The sequence below is a fragment of the Strigops habroptila genome, chromosome 11, assembly GCF_004027225.2.
Source record: "Strigops habroptila isolate Jane chromosome 11, bStrHab1.2.pri, whole genome shotgun sequence".
In the NCBI taxonomy this organism is placed as follows: Eukaryota; Metazoa; Chordata; class Aves; order Psittaciformes; family Psittacidae; genus Strigops; species Strigops habroptila.
In genome coordinates, this window is record NC_046360.1 from 10,151,714 (window position 1) to 10,164,983 (window position 13,270).

General features: G+C 39.0%; 1 protein-coding gene across 9 annotated transcripts in view; it reads left to right on the plus strand.

Annotated features, from left to right (window-relative positions):
• CABIN1 (calcineurin binding protein 1) overlaps positions 1–13,270 on the plus strand; it is a 116,851-nt gene that overhangs the window by 96,429 nt on the left and 7,152 nt on the right. For 8 of the 9 annotated variants that reach the window (XM_030500333.2, XM_030500335.1, XM_030500332.1 and 5 more), the window contains 2 exons: positions 10,731–10,895; positions 12,612–12,838. In XM_030500333.2, coding sequence (XP_030356193.1) covers positions 10,731–10,895; positions 12,612–12,838 — 392 coding nt within the window. The remainder of the gene's footprint in view (positions 1–10,730; positions 10,896–12,611; positions 12,839–13,270) is intronic. The other variant, XM_030500339.1, reaches the window with a different exon arrangement.

Consider the following 13,270-nt stretch of genomic DNA (forward strand, 5'->3'; position numbering starts at 1 on the left):
AGCATAAAAATACCCCATTTTTGTTTTATTCAAAGAGGTGAGGATCTGGTTCTTTAAAATACCTTAAATCTTTAAAAAAGGAGAAGTGATTGTGATTGAAATAAACTGGTGGACAGCCTGCATCTGACTTGCAAGTGCCCAATTAACATAATTAGATGCACAGCTATCACTGCCCTGTATATGTGTGTGGAGATACAGAACATTGTGAAAATTCCAAGATTCTACATGGTTCATAAAGTTAGTGTTTCATCACTGTTAATTTTCACATTTGAGAAGAGAAGCATCTGGCGGGACTGGAATGTTGGGAATATATTATTTATAGCCCTTGTATGGTGATATGCAAAGTTAGACTACAGAGAAGGATTGAAGAAACTGAACAAATGTTAGTTATTCTGTAGCATGATCGTGTGGCTTGTTTAGGCCTCTGTTGTGTACTTGGTCCTATACAGTTTGTTTAGATGAGGAAAGAAGTAAATGAGAATGCTGTCTTTCTCTTTACTGCTGTCATGGCAGGCTGGCTTGTTAGCAGTAGCCAAAGTCACTGTGCAAGGCAGTACTGATCCACTTTGGGGAATGAAGTGAGATTAGACCCAATTTCAGACTTGCCTTAGGTACCTGGAAGAGGTGGTTGTGCTTATTTGTAGGACACTGTGCATGATAAGGTGGCAGAGCACCTGCTATAGCCTGTACTTTCTTGCAACCTTAGCAGGAACACTGTCTGAAACGGTGTCTGCTGCTGCCTGTGCTCACTCCCATCTGTTCACAAGCTTGGGCCCTAACACTGCTCACAAAATGTCGTTGACAAATCCACAGAAGCCCAGATAAAGTTATGAATGAAGCATATATATAATAGGTATGGTGGAAAGTGGCAGATCGGGATACAGTGGAAATAGTGCCCAGGTTTGTGATACTTAATGGTGCATAAAGTTCGTTAATAATGAATAGACTCTGATCTACTCTGGATGTTTTGTGACTTTTTGAAATTTTTATCTGTTATACTTGTGGTATTTCATTTCTGTCCATATGAAATCAGCCTCGGCATCTGAATGCACGTCATCTGCTGAATTTGTCAGCAGTGAAGAGCAAATTAGGGAGAAATCAGTTTTCCCAATTTGCTAATTTCTGAGAACAGATTGAAATTTAACATCCAATATTAGCATGTTGCTTTATAGTGATAGAATTTTTCTTTTTCACAAATCCGGGAGAGATTGTCTTGGGATAGAAAGAAAGGAAAAGGGAGTGATAAGGATAGGAATGGCTTAGTCAGTGTGTAAACCATGTTTCTTATTGTCCTTGTGAAGCTAAGGAATGGAGTTGCATAGTGTCATAAGATGTCTTGGCAAGCTTGTTCGACAGGGAGTAATTTGGGTTTGTGCCTAGACAACGGGAGAAAAGAAATGAATCCTCTGTGAAGCTGCTCTATGCTTACTGAAGAGACCAGTGGTAGGAATGACAATGCAGATAAGAACTCGCGCATTCTTTTGGTTTTCAAACAGAACTCAGGAGCATTTCTGCCGTGCTGTCCTCTCTGCAAATTCCCACACTGCAGTGATTAAAGGTTTATTTTAATCTCTTGATTTCCTAGTTTTTGTTAGGATTGTAAAGTTACATATCATTCGTTGTTCTTTCATGCTATCTATATATTGCCTTGGTAGAGGGAGATGGAAGAATTAGCTGCCAGAATTACACCCATGAAACTGTGTCTAAAGATCAAGAGGCTCTCTTTGCAGAGCTCTCGTTCCAGTGCTGAACAGATGTGTTGGATCTGGCTTTCTGGCTCTCAGACTGACCTGACAGGTGATTTCTCTAGCTGAGAGAGACACCAGTTACTGCTGTGTCCTTTCTTTTTCTTTTCTTCTTAATTCTCGTACCTTTGCATCCACCTCCTCTAAAAAGAATTACTTCTAGGTCTGCTGCATCCCTTTTTCTTCTGCCTTCCATTAGCTCTGTTTCTGTAAAAAGTCTTCCCATTTTTAGAGTAATCCATTTTCATCTGTGTTTTGTCTCGTCACTTCCTCCTGTATCTTTTTGTTCATATGGAATACTTATTCCACATCAGAGAGTATTAGCTGTTACCATTTTCTGTGACTTCATCCAGCAAAAGGAATAGCCTTCCAGGCAATGTTGATTCTATGCCACTCATTTCTTATGTAAATATTTTAGTGATATTTTGTGTAGTACATGACTAACTGGTACTGAATACGGCGTGATGAAGTCCAGCAGCAAAGTGATGATGGTAGTTTCAGCATGAGAGCTTCCTATGTTGAGGCATAAATGTACGTGGAAGTATTACCTTTGTGGCTCAGCCTAAAATTTTCTCTGGGGAAAAATTGTCCTAAAATCAGACAATTAAGATAAACCCTCTCCAGCCTGTCACACTGCTCCAGCATTGTACAGTTGTAAATTGCTGAAAAATCTTGACATCATCTTCTTCTTCTCTCTCCTTGCTCGAATAATGGTTCTTATAAGGAATGAACAGGAAAACATTCACATCTGAGTTTTGATGTCAAGAGAAGTTTTTATACTTAAAGTTATGTGTTTTGCTTAAAGCCAGCTGTTTACCAAATTGGAATATAAAATCAGAGTAGAAGAGTAACACTTCCCCCTCCCCTCCATTCAATTTTTGTCAGTGTAAGGCTTAAGCATTTCAATATAAAACCAAGGTCATGATATAGCTGTCCAAACTTAGAAATTCAGAGCAAAGGAAGACAATTCTTTCTGTATTGTGCAGGGTAGTTGCACTCCAATTAAGTCATATGAATATCCTGCTTTGATTTCAGATGTTTGTTAGCTAGGTGCACCAGGGCAAGTAGCGGTGTAAATGTATTGCAACTTGTAGAATTTTTAGACTTCCAGAAGCACAAGAAATGAATGCAAGTGAGGACAGTTGTGTGGCACAAGAGTTCCTCACAGTTCTAGATACCCAGACATGAGTGGACATCCACAATCTGTGTTTCTGAGTGAAATAATGTAGATTGTACATTGCCATCATTAGTTGAGGTTAGCCAAATATTGATCTCAGTGTCTTCTGTGTTTGCTTGTCATAAGTTTCTAAAGACAAACATGGATTTTAAGAGCCTGCAATTCAGAGGGAGTGAAAACTTTCTGCTTACACGAAATGTCCAAAATATTTGGCCCTGTTGGTCATGCCTTACTTTAACTATGGATTTCAATACAAGCTTTTGGATGCTTTTTAAATGACTGGAAGTAGTAACATTCAGCCCTCTTTACTGCAATCAGTGTCTTACCATATTTTTTCTGCTGAATACAAAGCCATGCTTTAGAGCACAGAGTTGTTCTCAACAGATGGCTCAAAAACCCCTGAATCACAGAAAAGGTTGGGCTGGCCAAGGACCTGTGGCCTCATATGAGCCCTCTTCATATAGCAGTCACCTGGCATGAGGGTTGTCTCTTCAGTGCACATGTTCTACTCTTTTTTTCTTGTGTTACTTGCATGCAACTTTCATCACTTTCTCCTTCATTTCCCCTGTTGACTTATGCTGGTTTTTGGCAGCTGTCTTCCTCAGTTTCCAAGGCTGAATTCCTCCAAGGCTTTAAAAACTCTTCTTGAAACCCCATGCCTTTGGATAGGGTAGAAGCTCCTATCGACCTGTTAGTAACTGCAAAGTCACTAATAAAAATCAACTGGACTGCCTTTAGCTAGCTCTGCATTTGCTGTCTCTGATCTCACGCTGCTTCAGCCTCCTTGGCATTGGTATTCTCACTTCCCTTTGTCTGATCCTTGCTTTTCATGAAGCTTTTTATCTTTCACAATGGGTATGCTCTGAAAACAACTTCACTGCTGAAAGTCAGCAGGGGTTTCCTGTTTGTGAACGACTTCTTAATTCTTTTTTGCCTAGTGCTCAGACAGTACCAGTCAGTCGTGTCTTTTCCTCTTCCATTTGGGGGAAGTATGCTCATTCGCTTTGCTATCGCAACAAACTCATGCCAGAAGAGGGTTTTGGTAAACTTAATGCCTATTTCTGATCTTTACTTTTCAAATTCCTGAAGTATTTGTTCAATCCAGTGCTGTGCAGAAGATCCTTTTAAATTAAAACTGAGATTGTTTTTATATACCCATGTTAGATCAGTAAGAACAAATAGGACAGGAGTGGCAGCTTCCCAACTGTGGCCTGTGAGGTGTTGGTACACAGCCAGGGGTTTAGTGTGGCCTCGGCAGTTTGTGGTCCAAGAGGCTCTCTAGTCCTGTGCACCCTTAGATCCTCCAGAAGATCCCAGAGAGTCACTGGCCTATGCATATCTTACATTAAAGGAATACAGTTTTTGGAGACCTTTTGTAGAAGAACATGGTAATGATGCTATACTGTTACAATATGTTTCCATTTCAGTAGTTTTAGATCACTGCCAGCAGCATAAAATTTACATATATTCCTGCACAAATGAAGACTGAAGAGAGATCTAGTTGTAAGCCTACTGCACAGGTATTATGTTCCTTACAAAGTTCTTAGCAAACTGTGAGGTGTCATTATATTCTTTTAAGAGATGTTTCTGACAGCTGCTTTTGCTAATTGCATTGTGGTTAGCTGGCTATCAGGTCAAAGGAGGGTAAAATACTGACAGAGAAGGAAAGGTCTTACAGCTTCCATTAGGTAATGAGTACATAGCATTCAGAAATAGTAGACTGCAAATGAGTGACTGGTACTATCCGCAGGTGCTACTGGGTGATGCTCTTCAAATAATGTGTGCTTGCTCAGTCAGATGTTAAACCACAAATATTAGTTACCTGTGTTTTTATAGTGCCATTTGAAAGTTCATGTAGTTGAATATCAAACTGTTGTCTTTTTGACCTGGGCCCATACTTTTTTATTTTTATTGAAGTTCTGTTTTGTTTTAAAAAGAGAGTTAGTATTGATTTCGGAGCTTTTTTTTGTTTGTTTGTTTATCAGCATGCACACCAGCTTTCTGCACCTCTAGGAAGCTTGGTAGTTCAGGAAATGTTTTTGGACATAGGAACTCCACTCTCTGCTGTTAAACTGGCCCCAGCGTGGCTGTTACGGGGATCTGGTAGCTTGGGAATTAGTATGGGCCAGGGACTATTTCCAGGAAACGCTTTCAGAGCAGCCACCTGTTTTAATCACATTCATGTTGTTCTGTGACAGCTGACCTTGGCATTAGGAGGCCTTTTGGGGTATGTCTCACATAGTTGTACAGTAGACTCTCAGGACCCCAGGGATAAATATAGCAATTTGCTATGCTATTACAGTGCGAACTTCTGTTCACCAGGCTGCTTGAATTTCTTTCATTTCAGGGGCAATAGAACTTGTGTTCTGCAGCTTTTATCCTCCAAAATTACTCTGGCACTTAATTTTTAACACATGGCTTTGTGTCTCAGCTTTGAATGTAATTTCCTGAATTTGGCATTTCAAGTCAAATACTTATTTCTACAGCTATGACTTGGTAGTGGGTTTTTAGAGGGAAAAAAAAATCATGGCAGGATATTTGAAATGAATTTAGAGAAAGAAAACATGTAAGGAAAGGCTAGCACCCATACCTACCACATCTGTGGTGAACTAAGCAGTCTCACTGCCTGCTGTGGTATAGTAGCTCATGGCAGATAGAGCTTGAGGGCCGATGCACCCTTATTTCTTAGGTCAGCATCCTTAAACAAACTGTTCAGCTGAACCAGCCTGTGTTCCAGTGCAGTCTTTCCGTTGACTTAGTAGCACAATGTATGAGGAAACTCTGAGTTCCTTCAAATTCAAGCTTTCCATGGCCTTTGCAACTGCTGTGTGGGGAAAAAAGCTGTATTAATTCCCAGCACTCTGGAGGGTGAGGCAGATGGAGTACAGAAGATTAATTGTTTTCACATTAGTGCTATTCTTTGGAAATGTGGTAAGATTACTGTGTCAGGGAGCAAAGATCAGATCCATTTCCATCACTATGAAAAGAATAAGATCTACCTTGAATGTAAATGAGTAACAGTCAGTTCTGTGAACAATTACATGTGCTTTTGATGGCCAGAAAAATAAAAAATAAACCAGTTGTTACTGGGACCAGTTAAATAAATATTTCCTAGTGTCTGTAGGCACACAGAATTCAATCCTTACTCTTTTGAAGTTGTTGGAAGACAAGGTAGTACAGATTTGCTAAATCATAGTAATCTATTTTCAGGCTTTTTGTCTTGACATGCAGAACTGCTGGGGAAGGTGTTTTGTAGAGGGATGAAGGCAAGTGGTGCAAGTGCTTTATTTAAGCACTTAAAACTGTTGCTTGTTCATTTCCCCAAGCATTTGCTTTTGAAATTATGTTAGTATTCTGTTCTGGAGTTCAAAGCTCAGCTCCTTCCTTTTTCCTATAATGAAATGGTGTTTTGTGCATGCAGTGTAAGTTGGTTTTTCTTTGTATCCTTTAACATATCAGTGCTATAATATTTCAAACTGCTTCTGTCAGAAACTGGAAAACGTTTTTTTCCAGGTGCTAGTCACATTTTCTGGGCTTGTCTTTCAGTTGTCATCTAATTGGTTTAGTGCATGACTAAAGGATTTTTTTAAAATTCCATCTAACATTACAGCATTATAAAACATTTTAATGTCTTTTATACCTGGCAGCATGAGGAAATCAAATGCTTAAGTATGCAGTGCAGTGCAGAGAGAGCAGAACAAATGTTTACTGGTTACAGAACTACTGCTTTTAAACTTTCTCCACATCTGCAAATTGCCACGTGAATATTTTTGACGGTGTTATTTTTACTTTACACATCGGAATAGCAAAGTAAATTGTCTCGGTATAAAAATGGTTGCAGGGGTTGCATAATCTATATGTTCAGAATGTGTGGATTTATGTATATAGTGTATTCTCTGTATAAAGAGAGACCGAGAGAGAGAATATTAACTGTGATGAAGTCATGAACCCAGGCGCCCGCTATAGGCATCTGCAAACACTGGTTACCCTGGCAACAAGTGGAAAGAGGTTGGAGAGGAAAGCTGGAGTAGGTTGTTGCATTGAATTGTTTTCAGCTTGTTTCTTCCTCACTAAAGCAGGGAGATGTTGAAAGGTACGATGTCCCTCTTTCTATGTGTATACTATTTTATATGTATTTAGACAGTTGTTGGGAATGGGAAGGCTAAAAATACCCCATACTTGTCATTCAGCTCAATTGGAGACAGACTTTTCAATATAAATAATAATATGCATTGCAAATCTGTGGGGTTTTTTTCTCTGTGCTTGATTTTTGTGTGGTGTGTTGTGAGAGTGCTAGATGGGTCTCCAGAGTACAGTACCCGTCCCATCTTCAGCCTGGAGACAAGTGACTGTTGCGTATTATGTCTTCAGAAACTGATTTTATTTTAAACTGGGTTTGTAGAGCTTATGTTTGAAAACCTGCCAGGACAGTACAAATACTGGGTATTGTCAAAAGATTTGTTAACTGATACTAAATCTGAGCTTCTGAACACCTTCAGAATGTGCTGTGCTTATATTATTGTGCTCTTGCACTTGTGCAGAATATTGTGGCTCATGAGTTAGTGGAGTCTTTTATCTCCCTGGGGAAAGTTTTTATTAGAAAAACTAGGACATTATGTTCAGGGCTGTAACAGCATCTTCCACAAGACAAATATCAAGATAGTCTCTTCAGAAATCTGTTTTAGACAAATAATGGAAGATCCTACTGTGTATTTCTTCTTGATTACCTTTCTCTCTTTGACCCTTTTCTTCTGTAATGAAAAAAGATATAATAAAATATTTGTGCACTGTATTAAAGTATAAATAGTATAAATTATGAGATACACAGCAGAAACAACCGATTCTTGTAATTTTCAAGAATAAAGAAAAATATTTTGTTCATTAACTTTAACTTGGGAATAATCCCACTCATAAAAATTGCACAGTCCTAAAAGAATGAAGTGTATGACCCAGGCAGGAGATGGAAGCCAGTCACTGTATGTTTAACACCGCTGAGAGCAAGGGATTGATTAACAGACAGTGATTCTTGATTTCTCGTATACTGAAAGACACAGCCTAGTAGAATATTAACAAGTGTTGTTTCCAGAAGTGCAGCAATAGAAATACACACTTAGTGTGCCAGACTCCTGCCCTTTCGTTTTCAGCCATTTCTACATGAAAAAGGGCTGACATAATTTTATTCAAATTAAATCTAGTTTTGCTATACTATAAAACTGGATCTTCAAAACTGAACAAAAACAAGTATGTTATGGAAGATCGAGATGCATATGAGTATGCTGATTGCTCCTAAAAGAACATAGACTGATATCAGTATTGTAGCATCTTCCTAGAAATAGGCTGCCCAAAACAGCTTTTGTCAGTGGGGCGTAATTTGGTTAAAGCACAGCAAATCACCTTAAGCGGTGATGTATCTTATAATTAAACAGATTGTCAGAGCTCTTACTCTGAATGGTGAACTAGTAAGTAATTTAGTAGTTGAGTGTGTACAAAACTGTTCTCAGCAGTATAACTGAGGCTGTAGGGTTTGCAGTTTATTTGTATAGTATTGTATCTGCTAAATTAATTACTGTTTTGTCTTCTTGGTTGTTAAGTGGGTAAGAAAGATTCTGTTAGTACTTACCCTAGATACTTAAAACTGTGATTCTGGAGCATTGGAGTAAGTTAAAAAGGAGTCGACTTCTTAGCTGTCTTGCAGGGTGATCTTCTGAAGTCATCATTTTTAGCTTGCTTTTCTTCAAATGTTGATGTAATGTCTCTTCGTATCTTTCAATCAAGTGTCTTCTAGCCATTTCAGTGTGTGGTTCTTCTGGGTTTAGACTACAGCTTATCTTCAGATGCTAGCAGTGTAAGGGATATGTGTATATTCGCTTCGGGTCACGTTAGGGCTGATCCTTCTTCGTACGATCTCTCGTACTTTGTCAGCATGTGGTTAAATCGTACGTGTATCTGGTATAAAGGGCAGGCAAATACACAAAATGATCCTTCAGCCATCCTCTGCTTCGTAAACAAGGAAATAGTGAATTATGATTTTCCTAGTTGAGATTCCTGTAGTTAAGTACTTCCTCCTGTGTTATTTTTAAGCTCATTTGCTCTATTAATACAGTGCGTGTATAGATACAACTATTACTTTTCTACTTCCAATGCTGTATTTTGAAGTATCCACAGAGAAATGTGCAAAAGAGTGCTGAGAATGAGAACTACATTCTTCTGCATTAGATGTTTCCATTTTGTGCTTGATAGTGAGTGAACATCACAGAACAGAAGCTGCCTGTGATTTGTGCTGTAGTGTGTGACCTTTCCTTTTCGGGAACTGTTGGAGAATTCTCTACAAGCAAACTCATTTATCCTAAGGCTTATATTGGCTATCAGCTACAAGTTTAGATGATGGGTTCTTTTCTTTACCAATGAAAATTAGCGGATGAAAGAACTTACAGCCTGCTTTGGTAAGCCTTTTTTTGTACAAATTATTCAAGAACCCTAGAAAATCTAATCCTTTTAAAAAGTTGCATCTTTCAAACTGCATTGATCCGACTTTTACCAAGCTGTTAAGCTGCAATGTTGTCTTAAGCATTTTCTGCAAGTGAAACTCTTGTACAGGAGAATATTACTGTGGTAAATTCCAAGTTCTTATCTACACTGGTGAAGATGGTAAAGCGTTTTCAACACCTGAGGGGGTAGGAGTACGTTAGCAATGAGGAAAAGTTGAAATACATATTCCTTTTTAAGACCTCACGCTGTCAAAATCCTAAATTAATGTAGAGTGATGATGTAATGAACATATAAAGAATTTTAGACCAAGTTAGACTGTGAATATACATTTTATCTGCTGGTCCGTGATAGCTGCCTGTGCACACCTTAGGCTGTGAGAATACAAGGTGATTCCAATTAGACCGGACAGGGCTTTGTTTTTGAAGGATATCTTCATTTTTATCAGAGAGTAAGAGCTTGCTTGTGTGTCCATAGCCTTGAGTGGTTTGCTGCTGATTCAGTCTGCCCTTCCCAGAAAGGGCACCAGTAGCTCTCAGCAGTTCAGTGAATTTACTCCTGTTCTGTACTGTATGCATCTCAGTGTGTAAGAAAACTGGTTTAACACTGCATTAATTGATAAGCAGATACAGCTGGTGTGTAATAAAGAGATTCTACACACACATACATGGATTCTGAGTTACAAGCATCCCAAGTTCTGGAATAGCAGAAGGTGGGAATTTTAGACTAATGTATTTATAGAGGTACAGTGGACTTATCAGTGAGAAGTGGGAATTTAGTGTAACTTGATATTGGTTTCATAAAAAACAGGTTTAGCTCTGTTACTGGATGTTTGCAGTGATCAGTCTTACTTACCAGTAAGCTGCGCTTCAGTGTAGCATGTATGTGTGGTTGCAGATCAGAGGGACCATTGAGCACAGCTGGCTCATCATTAAGGGTGATGATGGATTTTGCTCTGCACATGTGCCAGGTGTTTCAACCTTCTTATCTCCAAAGGGGAACGGTCAGTTGCATGTGGTTTTGTTGCAGATGTGCAGAGATAACAAAGTGTCATACACAGGAATTTTTTCTTCCGCTTTTTAAATAACATTTACTAACATTTACTTTTTTTAAGAGTTTGAATTGATGGCACAAAGTGTGACAAAGTTGGTAATGTCATCTTAGCTTGCCAGTACTTAATTTCACTCAGTCATGTTACAGAAATAGAGCAAGGGTTAAAAAAAAAATCCTACCAGTTGGTTAAGACAGCAGAAGGATTAAGGCTTGGGAGAGAGAGATCAGGATGTCTCTTAATATCTGTGAATTGTATTTCATTACTGAAGAGGAAGAAGAGCTTGAAGTGCCTTTGGAGGGGCTTGGATTTCAGCAGCAGGAGTCACGGCTTTGTCAGCAGATGAAAATGGCAACTGTTGCACCCTCGCCAGAGCCTGTTTGCTGGCAAGTGGAATCAGTGACCAGCACAAATTCGGGACATGTTTGTACCCAAGGTAGGAGCTTTCTGCGCTTCAAAGAATTGTGAAAATGGGTGGTTAGATGCAGATCTAGGGATTGATTGACTGGATAGCTGTGATTCATATTCCTCAGTTTCTCTGCCTGCCTTTCAGTCAAGTATTCCAGAATTTAGAGGCATTCCTGACAATGTCGCAGCTTCCTGGGAAAGTGCCTTGTCGTCCCTGAATGGTTATTCTTTTTGGTGCATGACTCGCATGCTAAATACCATGGCATGAGAGCCAAATCAAAAAGCTCACAGTACCAGGCTATCATGCTATGTAGTTTGTGCATCCTTTAAAGTAGGATTTTTCTTTTAATTGGAGTCTTCAGTGGGGCAATATGACAACACTTCAGATGACACTATTTGAATATTGAGCTGAAGGAAATTATTTTTTGTTTCTTCCTTATGTTTACTCAGTTTGAGTAAACATAAACCCAGCATTTCTGCAGTAAATGCTTTCTACCCCTCCTCTGCCTGCTTCCCAAGAGAAATAGGAATTGGTGTTTTAACTGAGAAAGTGTAAAACTTGGTATTTCAAGCAGGCATAATCTAGATATTCATGTTTGGGGTATCTTGTTTTTCCTTATTTGTTGAAAGGGAGATTATCCTGCATCTGATTACTGCAGCATATTTGGTACTCTACTCTGAAATGATTGGCTGCCCATGGAGATGGGTCACTGACCTTGATGGAAAGCTGTGCCTCATCTGTTGTGGCAGTTCTTACATTCTTGTGCACACTTGAAAATGCACAATTCAATTTTACATCCCTTAATAGTTAGTTCAACTGCTGGTGTTTTTTCAGGATAGCATCAAGAAGCTGGCATTTTATTTTGTTGTGTTTAAGTGTATATGAATACCTGTTGTTGTTATTATCAGTCTGAGATAGACTGGTGTTTTCATTCACGTAACTTCATGTGAAGTAGCATTATTAGTAAGAAATTGAGAAATCTCTTTTGACAAATTCTCAGTTTTAATGTGAAAGCTGGTTATTGTTGTGTATATATTATTTTGTAATGTGATAGTGGCTAGAGAAGGGCTGGATCCCTCTTTACTTCATGAGATGAGCCCTGTCTGAGCAAGCTTACGTTGGGAAGACCACAAACTGAGACACTTCAGAAGTATGTGGAAATGATACTAACTAGTGTGGGAGACAGTGGCATGAGCACATCAAGGAGAATTTTATGGCAGGATTTGAAGAGAGTAATGAGGAAATTGTAATGGGTGTTACCATATATTTTTATTAAATTGTTGTGGAGTTGGTATCTCAATAATAAAGAAGCAACACTATGGTGGAAGAAATTAAGACTCATAAGTAAACCTAAGTAGCTTTATTTGTTGCATTACAGAATGGAGAGGCAGTTAGAGAACGCAAAGATAAGATGGTTGCATCTGAAACAAGAAGTGGGAAAGTGATGTTTGCAATAGCCTTCTAATTGCATGTGGATGGGTCAGTGCCACACTGCCACTTGTCATGCTTGATCAGATTGAGTTTCTGCTGTCCAGTAAGGTTTTTTTTAGATTATAACTGGTTTCCAGTTGTCATTATAGAATTTTGAGGCACTTTGTTCTTCTGTTTCTGAGCCTTAATTAATGCAATGCTTGAAGAAAGGCCTATTGAGCCAGCCATATGCCTAACAATGAACTGTTCCCTCTTGTTTGTGAAATCCTAGATAGCTTCCTAACATGTTTTTTCTTACTATTCTCTGTTTAGCCTCAAGTTCCAAGCCTGAACTCAGCTCCAGTTCACAGACTTTGGGAAGTCAGCAGAACAAGACAGATGGCACCCGAGTAAAAACTCGCATTCTGCCCAACATGCCAAAGCTTTTCATACCTTCATCTGTCACCAAGTTTCCACCTGAGATCACTGTCACTCCACCCACTCCCACCCTCCTTTCTCCAAAGGGCAGCATTTCAGAAGAGACCAAGCAAAAATTAAAGGTAATAAAAGGGAAACAGTAATTTTTTAGATTGTTTTTATCTTAATTCTCCCCTTAATAAAATACTTGTATGAAAGAAGCAACAGTTCCTGACCCAGTTCATAACCATAGGTAGTATGAGAGTGGAAGGTGATGCTAGCTGTTATCAGCAGGAGCCAGTTTTTAAGGACTGGTGAAATATTGGCCATGGGTGAAATCATAGCTGTCCTAGTCCTTATCCCTATTCTGAGGGAATTGGAAAGAACTACAAAAATGGGTGAGTGAGCTAGTGCAGCCATTGCAATTCTTAGGCGAGTAGAAGCTACCAGAATATTGACTGTGGGGAAGCTTACTGGTAAATGTTATGCTGTTTCACATTAGGATGCCGTATCTTTTATTAGAAGTCAGAGAGCTACTGAATGTGAAGGAATAGCAACCAGTTGGCTTTTATCCC